This window comes from Sturnus vulgaris, chromosome 2, assembly GCF_052056855.1.
Source record: "Sturnus vulgaris isolate bStuVul1 chromosome 2, bStuVul1.hap1, whole genome shotgun sequence".
NCBI lineage: Eukaryota > Metazoa > Chordata > Aves > Passeriformes > Sturnidae > Sturnus > Sturnus vulgaris.
Genome location: NC_142244.1, coordinates 104370924 through 104392367, shown reverse-complemented (window position 1 = coordinate 104392367; position 21444 = coordinate 104370924). Strand labels below are relative to the sequence as shown.

General features: G+C 37.6%; 1 protein-coding gene across 7 annotated transcripts in view; it reads left to right on the top strand.

Annotated features, from left to right (window-relative positions):
• The window catches only part of MAP7D2 (MAP7 domain containing 2), an 80766-nt gene that overhangs the window by 45227 nt on the left and 14095 nt on the right, over positions 1 to 21444 (top strand). The window contains exons 3-9 of one of the 7 annotated variants that reach the window (XM_088160255.1): positions 2758 to 2921; positions 8999 to 9113; positions 10025 to 10123; positions 12039 to 12149; positions 13437 to 13559; positions 16365 to 16516; positions 17565 to 17692. In XM_088160255.1, the coding sequence (XP_088016381.1) occupies positions 2758 to 2921; positions 8999 to 9113; positions 10025 to 10123; positions 12039 to 12149; positions 13437 to 13559; positions 16365 to 16516; positions 17565 to 17692 (892 nt within the window). Of the gene's footprint in view, positions 1 to 2757; positions 2922 to 8543; positions 8813 to 8918; positions 9114 to 10024; positions 10124 to 12038; positions 12150 to 13436; positions 13560 to 16364; positions 16517 to 17564; positions 17693 to 21444 lie in introns of those variants that run through there. The other 6 variants (XM_088160258.1, XM_088160259.1, XM_088160257.1 and 3 more) reach the window with 6 other exon arrangements.

Here is a 21444-nt window from a genome sequence, read left to right as displayed (position 1 = left end):
AATATATAATAGAGTTAAGTACAGCATTAAAGTGTGTACTTTTCTGTAAGATGTAAAATGGTTAATCTTTCAGGAGAATGACAAACCACATTATTCAGTTCCTGAATAACATGAGTGATTTTGTTTCAGATTTTGTTTAAAACATGCAGTTATTTTTAATCTATTATGACTGGGGAAATGTAGAAAGAATTGTAAAATATACATGTAAAAAGTATATATATTTAAGGAGAGTAGGTGTATACCCAATTAAAATACACATAGATATGTGTGTGTGTGTGTGTGTATATATATATATACATAAATGAAATTTTCTGTTCAACATTGATTTGGACTTCCTATATCTCTCTCTGTATATAAAAAAGTGTTGAACAGTTAACTTCACTTCTCATTGTAATGAGAAAAGTCAGCAGCACTGTTCCTAGAGATAACCTGACAATACCTAGCAGAAGGAATTGTCAGTGTTTTATGATTTTTGTAAAATCTAAGATAAGCATATATTTTGCGGAAATGTCAACTAAACAAGTATGGGCACCTGTCAAAGAATCATAGGAAAATACTGTTTTACTTGCATTAAACAAACTGTTGACAATTTCTTTGCAAAGTCTGGGGCTTGAGACCACTGACTCAACATTTTTAATTACCATGGGCTTGATCAGCACGATTCCTTTTGGTAGTTCTGGTGAAAATCTGCTGTTCTTTAGCTCTTAATCTTGCCTGAGCTTCTGTCTATTTGGGACTTACTTCTCTTCCAGGTACACTCAATCTGGGCTATCTCTTCTTTCCTCCTGATAATCCTTTCTTTTCTGGGTCCCAAGAAAGTGATACGATGGTTAGATTGGGAAGGACTTGGAGTAGAAGAGATGAGAAGGAAACTGAAACATGGAGATATTGGGAGTGGTTGGCCCAGGGGATTTGGAAGGTGGTGTCTGCAGTTTTCTCACAGACATCATATATGCCTCCTGGAAATATATTTCTTTAGAGTTAAGACCATTTCTGTAATGGGGAGCTTTGGATCTTGGTTACACTTTGACCGTGAGAATTTTCTTCTAGAAGTTCAGATAAAAGCATCGTGTTCCCCCAAAGCTCAGATCTTTAAGCAGTCAGGTACTATGGAGCAATATGAAGTAAGCAACAAGAATTGTATGTGTGTCCATGATGACAGAATTGTTTACTTCTCTGTCCAGAATCAGTCCCAGGTTTCATCTACTTACTCAGAAGGTAATCTTAGCACAATCTCTGGACACTTCACTTTATTTTTGGTTTTTATGAACTCCAGCATGCTTTTTTCACCTGCTCTACCTGATGTGGCTAGCAGTTGGAATAATTAATGCCTGGTGACTTGTTATCCACTGTCTCTGAGGTGACTTTTTCTGTTGACTAGTCTCAACTTCATGCATTCAATCCAGATGCACTGCATCACTGACCTCATACCATCTGTCTTGAGTGGGGAGGATGAGTGGATCAGCTGTATTTCTAACAAGAATAAGCTAGGTGGTGTTCTGGAAAGCAGGCTGAATATGAGGAAGAAGTAATGTAGGATTCTGTATTCAAGGGAAAGAAATGGAATGTTGGAAAAGGATTTGGGTGTTGGGAGGACTCTGGCTTTCACCCAAGGGAGTGAGGATGGAGTGGGGCTGAGAGGGACTGAAAGTCACAGCTGTGGTTAAAGAGCCTGGGGCCAGGGACTGAGAGGAAAAGGCTGATCTGAGAAGAGGCATTTGGGATGGCTGGGCAAGAGCCTAGGAATGATGGGAAGATAAAATGAGAGAGAAGAGTGATGATATGCTGCACAAGGAAACAGGAGCTGAAGAAACACAGGCTGAATAAGTGAGCAGGAAGGACTAGCTCTTATATAAACAGTGTTAATTCTGGCTTTCCCTGACTTTCAAGTTCTTAGCCTGGCAATATTCCTTCTATATTGGCTTTATGTGTGTTGCTTTGTGGCACTACAGGCTTGTGTGTATATAGGCATGCTTACTGAACTCCTCTTTCCTGCCTTTTTATGGAATACACTTGCATGGGATTTTTCCTCTCAATTTGCCACGTTAATTCCTGCTACTTGTTCTCCTATGTACACCTGAAGCAACAGTCCAGTATGTATTGTTGCAGTCTGAGTTTCTGAAACATCAGGGTAATGCCCCATGAAGATTATTGCTCCAGTTGGAAAAAACAGTTGGGCAAAACCTCAGTAACAGAAGTAATTTTTTTTTTCATGTGAAGAGGCAGAAGTGGGTAAAGATGTAGCACCAAATCATGAGCTGAAAGATGTATTTTTGAAACTTCATAGAAAACTTAGCATATGTTGTTTACATGTGTCTATTTTAAAGGCAGCTCCATAACAAGAAGGACAGTTTTAAAGAAGTCCCAAGGGCTTTTGCTTTAATATATATCACTAATTTCATTCAAAGCTTACTAGGAGCAGTATGTCTGAAAAATTAATTTGGCTTTAAGCTTCAGAGGGACTTGAAACAAAATAAATAAATAAAATTTGCCAAACTGTTCTGTACACTGTTTTTACATAGGTAGGGGGTACAAACTGACACCTTGTGTACAAGGGCTTCCCTATATATTTATTGAGCAAATTCCTTAGATGTACTAATAATTTCAGCACCTCTGGGCACTATATTTTTAATCTTAGTGGATTAAAACCATGTGTACTTGTATTTGTTATTTTACACTATTGTTTCACGTTACCAAGTAATTTTAAAATAGAAGAAAATTGGCATGATGTGAAATGCACCTTTTTGTCTGCACAAGCTGCTAGGGAGCAGCAGATCCTGGAGAAGGAAAGAAGAGCAAAACTTCAGTATGAAAAGCAAATGGAGGAGCGCTGGAGAAGACTGGAGGAACAGAGGCAGAGAGAGGAGCAGAAGAGAGCAGCTGTGGAAGAAAAACGGAGACAAAAGCTTAAAGAGGAGGAGGTGAGGTCCACTGGGAGGTGTATGGCAGCAGTGAACATGGCTGAATATTGACATGCATTAAATGATTGGGGGTGGGGGCAGGACTGAAGACATGTGAGCAATTACTGCAGGAACTGCAGACCACATCACCACAGCTCTAAGTAGTCTACCACTGTACAGCAAAAACACTTTCCAAAACAATTTTTTTTAAATTTTTGTCTGATCTTCTAGAATAGCCATCTACTATTGCTAACATATCTGGGACTCTGATTGTCAAATATAAAGCACCAGCCTTCTGGAAGGAAGTCTTTAAAAATGAATGTTTCCAAAAACGAAAAGATTTTTCTTACTGTTCTGTTTACTGCCCATGAAACAGAAGTGTTTGTGAAAATATGTTCTTCATTTTTCCTCAGTGACAGAAACTCAGAAACTTGTACTTAAAGCAGTGAAGAATCTAGGCTGTTTTCAAATTCTAACATAAAACAGAATCATATATTTTTAAGCATCTTTATGCCTTTCCTCTCTTCTATGCTCCCTGCTGAGATCATTTAAGGTTCTTTTTTTTGCTCTAGTGAGTCCAATTTCTGGTACAGTTCTCTGAATGCAGGGTGTGTGTGTATATCTCTGCATGACATTATGTGGAGAACACTAGCACTGCTACCCACAACTGATAAAGAATTAATGATTTTTGGAAAAGGGGGCAGTGGTTTAAAAAAAAAAAAAAAAGCCAGAAGAGAATATTTCCTCAATTGCTAGATAAGAAAAGCTTTAGAAATCCATTTTTCTGCCCCTATCCTTTCACCAAAATAACTTTGCAAAACAGGTAAAACACTTCTGCATGATTTCACAATAACATACAGCTGTTCACTGAATTTTTTGTTTTATTTTTCACTTTACTTGAAGAGAAGATTGTATCCTGTCATTCGTTGTTCAACTTTAACATACTCATTGTGGCTTCTATGTAATGGCTGAGAATTAATTTTAAAATATTTTGTCATGTGGTTTGTTTAAAATTCTTTTAAGAAAAATGGGAGAAAGCAGAAACAAAGGGTAGGAGGGTTCTATCTTGTGATAACAGCATTGAAGTCATGAGCTCCTTCCCCATCATTTTCTGCTGTAATAACCTTTTGCAGCTAAGCAAAATCGATTCCCTTTGTGAGGGTTGTAAGGGAAAGGGCCAAGTACAAAAACGTCCAAAACCCTGTCCTCAAAATTTTCAGCAGAGCAGGACAGAAAGGTGGAGAGATGTAGGAAGAGCAAGTATCTGCCAGCTTTCCCTGCATTCATGGTCTGCCTTTGCTGAAGAAACGAGAGCAGAGTTGCTGGATGTGAGAGGCTGTGACAGACCCAAAGCATCTGTTTAGTGAGTGACCTCATCTCCAGTTTTAACACCAGTTTACACTGGCTGGGTACTAGAGTACCCATTTTACTTGCTCCTCAGGTGTCTGAAATGACAAGTAGATTTTCTTCCTTGCTCTCTGCCTTACTGGTTGTCCTTTATATTTTCCCTGAAATATTTTCCTTGTTTTTTTAACAGAGCAGAAAGTAGTGCACATTCATGATAGGAAGAGGTTATATAAATCTCTCTCTACAAAATATTATTGTTGCATCTGAGTCTGAGAGGAATAGATCTTAGAAAACTGATGGGGACTTGTTGGCTCCTGTATCAGAGCATCCTCTGCTTGACTCTTTTGCTTGCAAAGGACTTCTTAAAGAGGTGGCTAAAATTTTATTTCTTTTGCTTGCTTTTCCCCCCTCTACAATGCCAGACAAGAGATGGTGGTTTTGAAGTCTCTCTTGGTAGGAATTAAGGTATTCTATCAGAGTTCTTTGGGGCAGCTGGAGCTTGTTGCAGAGCATAGTGAAAGTGTCAGATTCTTCAGAAGGAACTGAATAAATAATGTTTACAAATTATTCTGTGTACATTGACTGCATCTTTCTTATCTACAGAGGTCTTCAGTATCTCTGCCCTTCCCTTTGTATTACTTTTAAAGCTGTCTACTTCTTTTAATAAAGTAGTCTTTGATCCTTGAGGAAAGCAATGTGTTGTTCTACAGAAGTGATTTAAAAGTTTCTTTTAACAGGGAACTGGACAAAAGTAAAGCTAGTCCTTTTTCAGTTGGAATAATTTTTTCTTGAACTTCCATGTGACTTGGAAATACCTTGTGAATAGATATCTAGCTGAACACAGCTTATTGGGAAGAGATTGTTTTGGTGCATGCACGCTATTTGTTACATTTATAAAAAGTATGCACTTAGACATGAGAGTGAAAAGCTCTCAAGATGTTGTAGCTTTATTTACTTACTCTACTCCACTCCAAAGATGAAGCCAACTGATATTGTCAGGAAACCTTGAGCTACTTACATACAGTGCTATATATAAAGTAAGGAGGAAGAGATGGTTTGGGGCTCTTTCAGATGTTTGTCTTGCAGGTATAAGGAGATTGGTTTAGAATTATTTGTACAAATTATTTTAAGTCATAATACTTGAAACATTTTTTCCCTTGTCACATCTGTGTTATATTTACACAGAGAAAAGGAGAGAACTTAGTTGTAAGAAAACAAGTCATTTGACTGAGTTTTGAGGGATGGGTTTGTATTTTTATTCAGACAGTACAAGTGCTTATTCTCTTGCTGAGGCTAAGGAAAGCTTGCATGAGTAACTGGATTTTGGAAAGTAATGTATATTTTAGATGCTAGCAGTAGATGGCTCTCTTATGTTTTTTTTTTTCATTTTTAGTTTAACCTACATGCAGTGCTTGTGCATTATAGGGTTTTTTGTCCGAAACCTCACTATATCTTGAGAGCAGACATTGTTTCCTCTGTCTCTAGCTGTTAAAGTTCCCAAATGAGATCACATGCATAGTCTGATATGTTGTCAAGAAGGTGCTTCATCTATAACATAGACTGGAAGGGTTTTCCACATTGCTGATGAATGAAAGCTTTGTCTTGTGGTTTAGTTTTAGTAGTGGAACAAATTATTAATGTAGGAGTTGTTTATGCTATGCTTGCTTATGTCTTATTATTTTCTTTGGCTTTTTAGTTTTGTGCCAACTTAAAACGTTTGTTAATAACTATCCTTTCTTTGTGAAAAGCAGCCTTCATATTGTTCTTTATGTAACCTGTATCTGCAGAGGTTTTGTGACTTTAATTATATTCTATAGGGCTCTAATGAAAGGCTCTTTGCAAATGAAAATGAATAATCCTCTCCAACTAATATCACTGAAGATTTCAACCTCAGATTGTAGGTAGCAGGGGCTTTCAGATGTGTATGAAACGTCATTTAATTTCTTTAATCTATTTCGGCATGCATTTTATTCTTGAAACAACTTTGATAGTAGGTGGTATAAGTGTATTCTTTGGTTTGCAATTATAGAATATTGCTTACTCCAAGCATCATTAAATAACCCCAAACAAGACAGCAAACAGAAATAATTGAAACATGAATGCTTTAATCTTATCTTTTTTGATTAATGAATAACAATGTTAATTAGGAATGGGAAAAAATGGTTCTGTGTAAGAGTATGCTTTAATGAGAAGGAAATGGGAGGGTGATTTTACTTGGTAAAGAGTGTGGGTAGAAGGATTGATTGGAGCATGCTGCATCGTAGAAGAAAATAGTGAAAAGAAGCACACTGCAGAGAAGAAGTGGTGATGAAATATGTGAGGTTTGGAAAGACTAAGAAAAGGGAATCAAACAGAATTAAGTTAGAGAGGTGGGAAGCTAAAAGTAAAAAAACAATGTAATGCAAAGCCTGCACACACAGGATTTAAATATGAAACTTGTATCATCAAGTAGTAAGAGAAGAAAGAAAGACTAGCAAACTAAAGCAGAGGGCTGACTTCAGATTCCAGAGAGTGGAAGATTGTTCAATTTTCACAGGCACGATGTGTGCAAGAAGCAAACGGGGTATTCAGGGCTGTGGGGGGTTTCTGTGCTCTTGCAGAAGAGGCTGCGCTTGAGCCTTGTGATGCGTCGTTCGTTTGCTCTGTAGGGAGAAGGAAAGAGGCAGAGCTCTCATTTTCATGCCTGCCTGGACACTGATGGCACTGAGTAGACAGAGGAGGGGGATGAAGGGGGGAGGGAGGGCAGGGAAGCAGCTGCCTGCTCTCAGTGGTCTTTGAATGATGTTACCTGATAGACCGTGGGCTCACAACACAACTGAGAGATCTTCCTGGAGACAGCAGCAGAAATTGTAACAGCAGGGTGGATCACCTGGTCAAAAGGTAACAGGGATAGGAGAGCTGGGAATGATAGAGGATGGAAGAATTTCCTTTTTTCACTCTTTGTATAGAGAGTAATAGAATATTTTATAGTGCAAGTGATTTGTAATAAAATTAGAAGAAAGCTTAAAGATTAAAAGGTAGTGGCTTGCACTTGATACTCATGGGTAACTGCTAGCTGGGTTGGATGAGGTGGAAAAAATGAGCTCAGAAATACATTACTGCAAATCATGGTAGTAGAAGAGATTCTTCAAAGATGTGGAAGAGGCAAAAGTATATTTTAGATATATAGATGATTGCACATCTGGCAATGTAGAAAGTCAATGACTGAGGTCAGAAGCCCGGGAAAGTAAGACAAAGTTTACAGGTACGTTTATAAAAGTGTGGGGATTACTGGAGGTGCCTGATGTTAGGGTCTGGTGTGCTAAAGGAGCTCCATCAGAGACAACTGGCTCACCACCAGTGCAGAGCCTGAAGGAAACACACTTGAACAAAGACTGAAATTTTTTGGTAAAATAGTTCAGGAAAGGCAGACCAAAGGCATTAATTAGTGAGAGAAAGTAATCTGGCCAAGAGATGTATGAAGGGTTTTTCACACTATTTATCTGAGCTGCCAAAACATATATGAGATAGAGCAGGGGATTGATAAAAATCAAAATGGGTATGATGTAATCACAAAAGCCTGCAGGATCCAGTTTGAAGTGGAAAAGAGTAGGAGTTTTATACTAGACCCAACGGACATAGCAAAGGTAATAAGGAATAGCACCAAAAATACTAATAGGATCAAAGGGCTAAAACTCGCTGAGGCAGGAGCTGGAGGCAACAAGAGTAGACTTATCTTTCACAGTAGGGGTTGGGCTGCTGAAATGTGAGGGTGAGGAGGTTGCCAGATGCAATGAATGAGGTACTGGGAGGAGGAAGGGAAGAGGCTGTTAGATGATGGAATTGTGGGTGGGGAAGAAGCACATTTTATCTGCTTGAAAGGAGGAAAAGAAAAGGTGCAGGGATCATTGCCACTATAATAAATCACTGAGAAACTAGCAGAGGGAGGAGGTGGGAATGAAACTCGGTGGAGGTCTTTGATAGTCAGGAGGTGATGGAGAGGGAATAAAGTGACCATACATAGCTGTAAGTTAGAGGTCGAGCAAGATTTGGGGAGAGAAAAAATTAATTTCATTCTTCCTCCTGTGAAAATCCTAACTCATGGAGAAGAACATGAGCATAGCGAGGGGAAATAAAGCAAATCTTGGAGCAGTATGATGTAGGCATGCACTAAAATAAATACACAGAGAAGAAAAAAAAATTATAAGGTCTTAAATGCCTAGACTTAAGGAACATAATAGAAGAAAGGAGGGAGTTTTTGTAAAAATAAATAAATAAGTAGGGCATCCTGCAAAGTAACCTACTTTGGGTTTGAAGTGATCATTTATCTGAGTGACTAGGTGGAGCCACTGGCATTGCAGCAATTTAACTGTGCTCAGAAAGGGATGGGAAAGAACCCTGATGTCTGCATAGACAAGAAGGAGTTAATGCTTGTCGAGCATTATTCTTATACAAATTAAGTCCAGAGCACAGCAGCAGCCTCACCAGCAGGAGCAGATGCTAGGCAGTGATGCAACCTGTGTTATTTACTTAGGCCTCTGTAGTGACCTCAGTGGCTTGCAGACAAAGGATACACATATCTGGAGGTAGGTAGCACGCTGATACCTTCTTTATTCAGTTCTTTTTCTTTTACTGTGAGCCAGCTCCTGTAATCATCTTGCGTGGAGCAACAGGGGGACTGTGTATTTTTAGCATGGTTTCAGAAGGCGGGGGAAGGAAGCCCCTGAAGAACTGACTGAGATTTGTGTCTGGGTTTGTACCCAAATCACCAGGAACGTTTAGAAGCCATGATGCGCCGGTCCCTCGAACGCAGCCAGCAGCTGGAACAGAAGCAGAAGCGATGGTCGTGGGGAGGAGCACTGGCAGCAGGCTCAGGAGGCAGAGATGGTGAGTGAAACAGGCTGCCTGCATTGCAGATCTGGAAGTGCAAAATGCATGAGACTGTGGAGATAGTAAGTATGATGGGTTTATAGTTAGGGTGGTACCCTAGGGGCTGCTGCCTTGGGGCGTGAATAAGTGCTTTGTAATTGCTTGTCGGGCTTCCTCTCCCTACTACCTTCTGTGGAGACAGGTTCCTCCTAACTTTAGGAATGCAGATCATTTTAATAGAGTAACCAGAATCTGTTTGGAGGATGCTAAATGCTAAAATTAAAATTGATGCACTGTCTCCCTTATTAGCTTCTTACACATTATCTTTCTGTGCACACAGTTAGCAAGTTTAATATTCACCAAAGGACTGAGTGCTGTCTAAGGCTTGCAGAAGATGATCTGTTTTTGTTTGGTACTTCTAAAAACCCGATGGGAATTTCTAGATGAGTATGCAGCATGTGCAGTTTAAAATAGTTTGGGCTTTTTCTCCACGTACATTCTGTTACTGCTATTTTTGCTTTGACTTCAGAGGAAATTCTTTTTATTACATAATGAGTCATGTGCTGCTTTTATATTTCAGAATGTTTTTTCTTTTAAATCATACAATTTATTTGAATTTATCAGGTTTGAATAAACTTATGTTATAGGGAAAAACACCCGTGTTTGGGTGTTGATGAAATATAGCAATTACTCTCTTTCAAACAGCGTGTAAGTATACTTAACTTTAAAAAGACAAACTGTTTCATATCATAGTTTTCATGATACATCATTTTAAAAGCCAGGAAATTAAATGTATATAACAATGAAAAGAAGTCTTTTGAGAAAGAAACCAGTTTTCTTTGTGATGCAGTTTGTGCTTAATTCCAGCTCCCCCAACTTATACAGTAATTTCTTTCACCTCTTTTTGCTCTGATTTCTCTGCTGTATAGGTGAATCAGAAAATACCCCACCCCCTGTTCTAGGTTTAGCTGCCAACACCCTTCCTCCAGACCCTGTGACCTCTACTGCTCCTGCTGATTCCTTCAATGGTATTTCAGAGAATCACAGTACCATCGTGTCTTGTTTATAACTGTTCTAACCACTGTAATCCATCCACTGATCTTGTTCTTCCTAACCACTGTTTTCTTACCATTTCAGTCTGGTGCTCTACAGTATTACCCTTAATGATGTAAACCAGTGTCTTTTAATTTCCTTTTAATTTTGCCATGGTGAAGCACTGCATGCCTCACATTCCAGCACAGTAGAGGCATTTCATGGTTTTCTCAGTAACTGTAGACTTCTACTGCTCAGATTCTCATGTTTGTTAATTCTGTGGGTACTCTGTGTATGTGTGTATAATTGCACATATATTTGACAGTTCTAATGGACGTGCACAGGTGCTGTTGAGGAAAATTTCAGTTGCACAGTAAGAAAATGTGTTATGAAGATCATGTTTCATCAAAACAGCCCTATTTTTCCATCTCAAGGGCCTTCTTCTGCAGTATTTTATGAACAAATAAATTTGGTATAAACAGCCATGTTACGTTTTCAGCCTCCTGAAATGAATTTTGGCCAAACTGGTATTTGTAACAAACTCAAGTGGTTGACATTGTTTAAGCAATCATGTTTTATATTGTTCAGTTATCTTTTTTTCTGCAGGGTTTTATTTGTGGTTTGTTGAGGCTTTAAAATTATTATTCCCATAAAAGGACTCTGAAGTAGATGAGTCCTCCAAAATAACAAATGGATTGCATATAGAATTTCTGATTTTGATTGCAAATGTACTTGGCGTTTTGAAAAGAAAACACAGCCTGTGCTTTTGAGAAGTAGGTTCCTTCTGTCCCTCACGGGAGGAGTTAAGCTTGGCTATTGCTCCTGCAGAATTTACAGTAAGTGTTGTTCTGCCCTATGATCTCACAAAACTATTATTTCTGTGCAAACAGATTCAATTTTTTACTAATTGTTGTTCATGTGCAAATGTATTTACCTGTGCAACTGATGTTTTGCAGCATACCAGCATTATGTGTGCTTTTTAAAAAAACAAAGGTAGTGAATGGTATTGTTTACTGTAGTAATGGAGGCAAATCTTGGAAGCTTGTCCATCTATTATCAGATGGACATAATAGGGAATGCAGTAACTTAAAAGGTGTGGAGTTAGGGCCACATACATGTCTCTAGCTGAAAGTATTTTTGGTTTTGAAAGAAATAAAATTCAAATGTAAGGGACAAAGCATTTGTGCTTTTAGCTTCTGAGTATCAGATAGTGATCGTCATGTACTAGTACTCTGTAGTAATACCTGAGTAACATTTCTCTTTCATTCAGTTGAATAAATGCCAACGTAGGAAACGGATATTGCGCTCAAACAGACTTTGTCAAATGGTATTTCAGAAGAGCAGAGGTCTATTTTTTTTAATTTTAATTCTTCATGAGCACAAAAAGATAAAGCCAAATGGCTTTATCAGTCATTAAAACAGTGAGGTCTCATACAGATGCACAAATGTTGGTTATTTCATTTTCTTATTAGAGTAATATCTGATATGAACCTCAGCTCTTCCAGACTGAAGTTAGAGGGGAGGGGGAATGAAGATGAATTCAGAACTATCATGTGTGCAGTTTGTTTTCTTTGGGTAGCTTCATGCTCGTGCTGGTATTGAGTGTCTTGTATCAGAATAGCTTCACTCGTTCAGACGTGATATACAATTATTTATTAGTGTCAATGTAAAAAATAGGCTGTTGTGAAACTGGAACGTTAAATTCACAAGCAGAAAAGTTGCATGCTAAAGCATGTGTTGTGTCATAGAGTGCTGGTCCTCAGCAGTCAGAAAGAGCTCATCTCATGCCAGTTCAGTTCTATGATCAGTGCAAGGGCCACAAATGTACAAGAGTACAAATGCAAGGTTAATTTTTGGAGTTTATTAACACTGTAGTGTGAATACAAATATCTTCAATGCATTTCTCTGCAGCATGTGACAAACTTTCAGCTTCTACAATGAATCTGCCAAAGCAAATGGAGTCTCCAATCAGTAAACGCCTCTCGTCCTCCACAGCGGCCATAACGCATTCCCCTGACAGAGGCAAGTGAACACGCTGGTCTCCTGCCAGCATAAACTTCCTTCTGCTTACAGCACTTCTGTCCATAGGGCTTTGTGGTTTGCTTGTGTCTGTTATTCAAAGGAATTCAAACATCTGAGAGGTTCTGTATTAGTAACATGGTTCTGCAGCCTGTCCCAAGGCTGTGCTGCTGTGCTGGAGATCATAGTTCAGCAACAAATGCTGTGGGTTTTTTACTGATTATTTTCCAGGTTTTGATACTTAAGCAAACAGGGTTGTAAAGGCTGTGACTGCAGCAATTTCCTATAACTGTGCTGGTTGTGACCTTCTGGAAAAATAAGAAAAAGAAAGCAAACCAAAGGGGTGGTCTGGCAGTAGATATGGGATGTTCCATAGGCAGAGGCTCATCTCCGAGATGAGTCACCTGGGACATTTCAATCTGGTGACCAGAGTTGTAGAGCCTGCTAATTTCTTATGAAACTGATCCTCAAGAGACTCTGCAAAAGATATCATCTTGTAGGATTAGTGGTTGCTAAACACTACAAAGAGGACTGAAGGGTTTATCTCACTGTGAATTCCTTGGATTTTTAGGTTTATTTTGTGTTTGCTTTTTTTCCTTCTACCCCACTTTTTTAGAAGTCTAATGAGAAAAAATATATGTTTACTGAAATAAATTACTATGAAGGCTTGTTTCTAGAATGAAAAAGAGAAGGTAAATTTATTTTAATTTTTGAATTGCTTAAGCTCATCAGTAGCTTTGAGGTTATTGTGACAGATGGCTATATATACATGTAATAGGAACATCTATAAATATGTCTTATAGAGTTGACACTTATATTTATGGAGTAGGAAGTAATGCAGGCATATTGTATAAATAAGACTTACGTAACGTGGTGAGATGGCAGATTTCAAATGCAGTCCTAGCACGGGTGGCACAGCAGTGAGCAGCTGCACTGTGCTACCAAGTGTTTTACCTTTCTTACTGGGGAAGGAGACACACTTTTTTCGTGCTGACTCATGAAAGCGGCCATTTTGCAGAATGGAACATGTCTCTGAGTAAAAACAAAATACAACATGATCTTAACCTTAATGTGTATAATGTATAAGTGGGAAACTTAAAACAATGGAGAAATTAGAAGGTTTTTTTCAGAGGGAATGAAAATTATCCTCAAGTATTTTAAATCTCAAAAACTTCAGGATTTTTTTGTCATTTCATTAATCATTTCATCATTTTGTTTCCGTTATTTTAATGTAACACTCTTTTATTTCTTTGCATTTTTAATTTTATTTTATTTGCTCCCATCCTTCAGCTCACCGCATGCATCTTAGTCCAATGGAAAACTTTATTGTTTCTCGACTGCTGACTCCCACACAGTCATCTTTAGCCAGAAGCAGAAGTACATTAATGCTTTCTGAGCAGTACAATACTCCAGGTAAAAATGTGACTTCCTCACTTTAAACCATTGAGGTATGATTTTAGCTACATTTATGTAGCTGCTGGAAGAAATGGAGTACTATGAAACAAATGACAATTTACAGGATAGTACAAAATCAATGATGAACAAGTTGTTTCAGATAGAAATGTATTTAAAATCTTTGAAAAGCACGTTATCTTGTCTGTGCTGTTCTGAGTATCTGTTTTAGGAAAAAAAACATTAAAACTGCAGACTGTAAAAAAAAAAAGAAGATACTCATTTAAGAAACAGGTTTTTCTACAAGGATGTGACAACTCTCAGAGGCTTTGATTGATTTATTAATGTCAGCCCTGTCATACCCGAATAGTATGTAGAACAAAAATCCCAGTGCACTACCAAGTCTTAATTATTTTTACCAGGGTTCCAGTTTCTATCTGTTAAATATCTTTTTGCCTTTAACTGTGTGACTGTGTGTATGTGACGCCTATATATGTATATAGGTGTACATACACATATGAAAAAACAGAATAATGATAGGAAGGTGTTAGTTCCAGAAATTATTGATCTTTAAGGGATGATAGTTACCATTCCTATGTGTAAAGGGTATACTAACAAAACCATTATTTTGCAAACATCTACAAAAATAATGTTTCCAGTCCTGCTAATACTTAGGCAAGTGCCTGACTTTGAGTAGTTTCTGCTTATAAAGCCATACCTGGTCATAGCATTGGCTGAAACAAGCCCTTTTTACTTTTAATAGAACAAACAAAAAAACTGCCCCAAAGCACACACCTAAATGCCTGTCTGCAAAAGGAAACACTTTTCCAGGGAAACACTTTTCCAGGATTAAACTATCTTCATGATGAATGTTTTCACACATGTTGGTTAAAATAGGCTTAAATTCTGCATCTGTGCTTTTCATGCAAAGCTATTTTAAAACGAATTGCTAAGTAAACCTACTTTCCCTTGTGTGTTACTTCTCTGTTCAGTGCATAGGGACACTGTATTGAATGCCTCTAAAATTGCTTCCCTTGTTTCTACATTAAAAACAGCCTCTACTGGAAGCAGCAATGTTTTCAATATAGTACTTGAGAAAGTTCCCAGTTTGCTTACTGCTCAGGGACCAACTACTGCCAAGAGCGAGCAAACCCCAACTCAAATTTAGATCAGTACATTCTGCTTAAGATTTTGAGCTGAATTGCTGCAGCCACGTATGGATGATTTTTTCTGACTTGTATTTGATATGAAAGAAATCAAAAAGGATGACTTTTGTCCTTCCCTCACTAATTTTGATTGTAAACTCTCAGGTTTATCTCTCTTCATCACAGGATCTTTAAAGGAGCACACTGGCATGTCTGATAAGGGTACAATTTGTTCTGCAAACTGCTTTTTCATTGAGCTGAAACAGGGTAGCTGATTTTGGGAACAGTTTTTTGAGCATCTTCTTATCATTTCCCCACAAGGCAATCAGGCTGTAGCACAGGTTGCAAATAATCTCAGAGGCCATTGACATTTTGTCACTAATTGCCAGCAAAATAGTTGAGGGAGATCTCCCATTTGTCATGTACTTCTCACATAGAAGTAGCTTTGTGAACAGGGATCTTCCTTTACAAGAGCTCATACTGTGCCTCCTGTCATTATGCTGGGGTCAAAATTTGCTCTGCTACTGCATTTTCTGTAAGCTTAGAAATGAGGAGCCTCAGTTTCAGACTCTACAGCAACACATTATTAAGGTCACTCAAAGTCAAGGTATTAAGACAAACAGTTGTTACTGGATGCACAGTTAATTCTTTTAATAGTGGAAGCGAAAATATTTATTTTAGGCAGTTTTTAAATTTCTGAACGTTTTTGTTAATATACAGTGACCTTATGCCAGTTGGCTGGAAAGTGGACCAAAGAATACAAAGGTCCAATTGAACTTCAAAGCATTCAAAAAGGCTTCATAAAAATTTTATTAGGGCTGCCTCCAATAAAAAATGTTCGAATGTGACTTTATTTACAATAGTGCATAATTACTGCTTTTTCAAAGTCAATAGTCAATATCCCTCCTGACTTTGGTTGACTAAAATTGGAAACACTCTATCACTTGATTGCAATTAGTGTCTGTCTTGTTGATAAAACATATACTCTGTTGATTGTTCTGTATGTATGTGAAAGTTTCATCTTAGAAGTCAATATGAACAAAATCAGGAATAAAATATCCCACTTTAAAAAAAATCTTGTTCATATTGCAAATAAAAAAAGGTTGCCCTGTAAGCTGTTAAACCATGTGTCACACTCAAATTGATGTCTCCCTCAAATAACAATAACTGAAATACCTACAGCAGCATTTAGTTTAGGTATGGGGGATTTTTTTTGTTAGTTTTTCTGATTAAATATCATTTGGGAAAGTAATTAACATATTTAGGAGCCTTTGCATGTTTAGGCTTTAAAAAAGATAAAACTCCCTGTGCTTCTGTCACCTTTCCTGTTTTGCAGTATGTGTTCAAAGGTCACCTAACTAGCATTATCTGCTTACTCTTTTTATCATATGCTGGACTTCTAAGAAGAAAAAAGAGTGACAGTATTAGTCAGGTGATTCAAAACATATATGAGTAAAAGAGCAATGTTTAGAGAACTTCTTCCTATAAAATGTTTCAGTTGAAACATTTTAATAAACATGGAATCATATTGAATTCTTTATATGTGATATTTTAAAGCACTAAAAAACACTTTAAAACTACCTTTGAATGTTATAACATAAAAGTATGCTGTTTTCTCCCCTCCTTTACTTCCTCTATCTGTGCTCCTTTTTGCTCTTGCTATTGTACTATAACTCTTTAGTATTCCATATCTGTCCTCGTGTAGCACCAGCTAGTCCTCTTAAATCTCCCTACAAGCCTTCCCCCACCCGAAGCACTGACAGGAAGAAGGCAACTTCACCGAACTCCACTGCCAATGCCATGAAAGGGGCACCTGCAGCTGAAGTTACTCAGGTGAGTTTGTAATGGTTTTGGTTTCACTGCTGGGTAAACTGATGCAGCTTCTGCTTGTTATCTTTCCCTTTACATGAATACAAATGAAGTGCTTCCCCGCTATACGAAACAGCAGTAGAGAAGTAATCCCTGCCAACACCTGTTCCCTTTGTGCTCCTGTTAAGGAGCATTGTAATATCTTCTTCCTCCTGGGAATCAGTGTTGAGTGCTGGTATTGGAACACCAACACCCCTGTTTTCAGAGAACTGAGGCACTGAAGTGTTTGTTTTTGGACTTGCTTGTAACTTCTGGGAATGGGGATGACAAATATAATTCCCCCCTAAGTATGAGCATCCAGTCTTGCTCATTAATGAGCAAGCTTCATATATTTCAGAAACTCCCCAAGTGTATTGATAATGCCTCTGTTTTACAGCAATTGCTTTAACTCTTTCTGTGGACATTTTTAATGCTGCTTGCTTAAAAGATGCATTATCGATCCACTGTAGTTTCCAGAAAAGAAAAGGCAAGTCACTCATTTCACTGAATCTACAAAGTTTAAGGCATGCTTTAAAAAAATTCTGTGTTAGGGCTATAATACTCACATAAGGTCCTGTATCTAGTAATATTTAATGATAGGGGGATTTATGCCATTTAAATTAGCTGCAAGTGAGAGAAGCGTCAGTTTTAGGTATGATTCAGTGTTACATGCAGTAACATTCCTGTGACATGCCTGTTTGCACTGCTGATCATGTCTAAGCAGGGGCATATGGATGATTTTGAAGATACCACCCAGTGCCACCACCTTTCCCAAGCACTCTTGCAGAGGCTCTGATGCAGTACTTCTCTGAAATTTGCATGCTCTGCTCATGTAAGACAGGAGTGGGTGTGTGCTATGTCTATGTAAAATAAACAACTATTAATAGCGTCTCAATTGTGAGCTGCTGTTTAAAAAGCTTCTACAAGTGTGCCACACAAATCTCTTTATATGCCTTCTTGCTAATAAAACAATCAAATGCATTTTTGATTTATTGATCCTAATTATGGAAATTAAAACAAACTGTGTTTCTAGACTGAGAAGATAAAGAAGGAGAAGCGACCTGCAACACCTGGTTCATCATCTGGCATGGGATCTCCTCTGAGAAGGTCTGATTCTCCTGCTGCCATGTCCAGAAGATCTGCATCACCTGCAACACCTAAGTATGCTTTTCTTATTAGTGGGCTAATATCCTGTGAATTTCTCATTATCTGTAAATAAGGCATAGATTCTTGAGGATCTTCCTTTGAAGTGTTGTATAAAATCTAGTTAATACAGATGGGTGAAAGGAGAGGTGTAGATGACAAATCTGTTATCTGTAATATTGTATTAGTACCCACTAGAGATAATTCTCTCTACTTTTCCTCAGTCTTGAGATTACAGTGCATTTCATTATTCATATGAAATTTTACTTCACTTTTTTTTTTTTAATGCTTTTTTGTTGTTTGATTTTGAAGAAACTGCCTAATGTGAAGAAATGCACTCATCATGAATACTAACTAGAAATTCCAGCATTTAATATATGCATTTCCTACTGTTGTCATGACCATCTGGTGCCATAAATACACTTAACTATGTGTCATCTAAACCATTGATTTTAACCTTTGCTCATTTGCAGACCTCTGTGGTTTTGTTGCCTTTTTTTTTTTTTTAATGCAGAGCTGTGGATCTATAGCATATCTGGGCTTAATGGTGTCATAACATAACATTGGCAACTGACTTGCTTTCCTTGATTGTCTTCTGCTGAAAACTGTATAATGTGTACCACAGCTTGAAACTCAAGTCTCAGCAAATGGTTCTCCAGGTTTCTTAGAATGGAATATTAAGTCTGGCTCTAATGTAGGAGTATGCTAAAGTAGTCCTGGTCTACAGTACTGCCTAATTTATTTGGCTGGTTGATTGGTTTGGGATTTTTCCCCTAGACCCTGTTTGTGGGTGCTACTTCTGTCTTGAAAATTCTTATTTATTTACCTTTTTTAATCTGAAGCTGGCTGTATTTTGAACCAGGCTTGATGATCAAATTTCTGACAAATTTCTTCTGCCTAAAAAACCAGCTGGTGTTTCTTTTCTGTTTCAGCTCTGAGGGCATAGCCCTTTAGAGGGGGATGATCTTGTGTATGAATCTGATGTTAGACAACATAAGGAAACCATCTGACTCTTGGTATTCTTTCTGGTTTAAACATCCCCTTGCATGTAACTGGGACACTGCAGTTCTTAGTTTGTATTATAAGGCTACAAATTCTCAAACCACCAATATTATATATTTGATATCATCAGATTCTGTGGTATGAATTACATCCATTTTGTGAAAAATTAAATTAAATGCAATATTAATGGCAATCAGCTTTCTTATTACAATTCTGAGCAGATCATTGCCTATGACACCTTGTAATGTAAAGTAAAACAAAAGTTTGAGCTCTAAGACTGTATATTATTCTGCAAGTACTGATACTCCCTGCTCAGAATGCATTTTTCAGTTTGATCAGCCAGTATAAGAGACAAACCAAGAAACACACCAAGAGACACATTTAGTTAAGCAAAATGATTGGTGGGAAATGAATCAGCTGAGAGTCAAGTGCTTCTTGCTGGGCAGATGGAGGTCAGTGTGGACCATAAGAGAAACGTTCAGTGGTTAAAAGAATAAGTTGGGAGACAGCTCTTTAGTGCTTCAGGAAAAAGGTATGCCCAGTCTTAATGTGTAGCACTAATTTCCATAAAAGATTAGGAAATGATGGAGAATGTTTTTCCCAGAGGTGCAAATTATGATAACCTTTGTACAGTAAAATGTTTTCATGCCTATAAGGAATATGGTTTTCAGAAGAAGCAGCAGATGCTGCATGGAGGAATTAAGAAGCCTACTGGTGGGTTTCTCTGTGATTGTGAGCCACAGTAGTGATCCCTCTTTTTTCCCCCCCTCCTTCTCTTTCTCAAGGGAATCTGATTCTGACCATGGCTAGAAATGTTATTACCCAGCATTTAATCTTAACATGGCCCAATTAGAACACCCTTCTTGACCTTATGAGAGATACAGTAAATAGAGTTTAAATCCATGTTTATTACTGATTGCAGAGAGTTCTGCTTCAGCACTTTTAAAACTTCCCCTCATAATTCTAAAACAAAAAAGTGCCCTAATGACCAGATTGTATTATTATATATAGATGATAATAGTGATAATATATGCATTTTTTCATACAACTCAAATTCCACTGTTAATTTTCATTGAGGAGATAAGATTATACAATCTAAAGAAAGGTTCCAAAAGCCTTACTGCCTGTATTTAAATCCACTGACCAGCAAGATCATTATCTGACATTTAAGTTTCATTTTAGTGTGACTAAATATGCATACAATTACTCATTCTCCTTGCAAACCTAATGATCTTTTACACATTTAATCTTTCTCCTTCTAGTACACTCTATGACTGAAAAAATATCTTGGAAGAAATAAGAATACATATTGTACAGCATTAGTAGTTAGTGATCCTGCATAGCACCTTAACCTCTAAAGCTGCTGGAGAAAGAATCAAGTGTGGCCAATTATTTACATGACAATTAGCTGTATGCATTTATTTTCTGAAGAATATGTGACTTGGCATTCAAGTTTTCGTGGTATTGTTCTAGTTACTTGTTCTTCACAGTTGTCATCTTGGTTTCTAAATGGCAGTAACTTTTCTTCTTAATATGTTATTTCATTATTTATTAAATAAAAAGCTCTTTTTATCATGGTAAAGTAACTGAAACAGGATCAAACAAGAAAATAAAACTTCAGCCTAAAGAGACACAATGAATAATGGCAGAAGAGACTTGCAGTAATTACATAAATAAAATACTAATCTTTTGAATGGGCAAATTTTGCTGAGAAAGCAAAAAAGGTCAGCCCAAAAACATAACAGCTGAGACAAGTGAACAGATATAGATATAAAAAGGAGAGAAGGGGAAAAATAAATACATGCTGAACAACAATTAAAAGCAGGGAAGGAATTCAAAACTTGATGTTATTTGGAAAAGTAAATATATCAAAAAATGTCATAGGAAGAAATCTGAAACTATTGTTTTGAATCTAAATGTGTATCAGCTGACTAAGATGAAAGTTAATGGATTAGAGAGTTTGAACAATTGAGAAATTGTCTTTAATTTTTTTCAATTGCTATTGGATGCTAATGGTGTAAAGTGCTCACTTTCTTTAGATCTTTCACAAGATCAATAATAACAGGATGAGGGGTTTGGGTAATTTTTTGTTTTATGCTTCATCTTTGAAGATCTATACATTAATCAGTTTATTCTTCCAGTATACCCCAGAGAATAAGTAAGTGTGCTTTCTTATAGATCAGGAAGGCAATAAAGCCTGTGTCCTTCACATGTCTTTGGGTAAATAGTCCCTAAATAAATCAATGGCACTTGACTGAATCAAGGAAGTAGGGTTTAGTTGTGAGTGTCTTCAGATGAACCGTAGCATAAGCCAGTGAATAAAAATCGAAAGCTCTGACAAGCCTCTGTGTCACATTCTTTTGCCAAAGCATAACCCCATGAGAGAAGGAGAAAGGGGGAAGGGCAAGGTGACTGATGAGTGGTGGTCCATGTTTCCTTTCCAGATCCCAGGCTGGGCATTGTCCTTTGCTCACGGTTTCACTAACTGAACCCCTCACCTGGTTCTATTGGGTGACAGCCCCCTGTAGTCTGGGGGAAATACTTTTGATGTCAGAAATGTGCATGTTCAGTCAAACTGTAGAATACTGATGGAATATGAACATAGACTAGTACAAAAAATGCCCTCCAAATTCGTAAAATATTTTAAAATTAGTTATTGGAAAGGTGTCTGCATGTGGTGAATTCCCCACAGAAGTAGCTTCTGTCCTGCAGTGACCCATTTTAGATTTTTTTAGTATGTGCTACATTTACTGCTCTTGGTTTTTGTT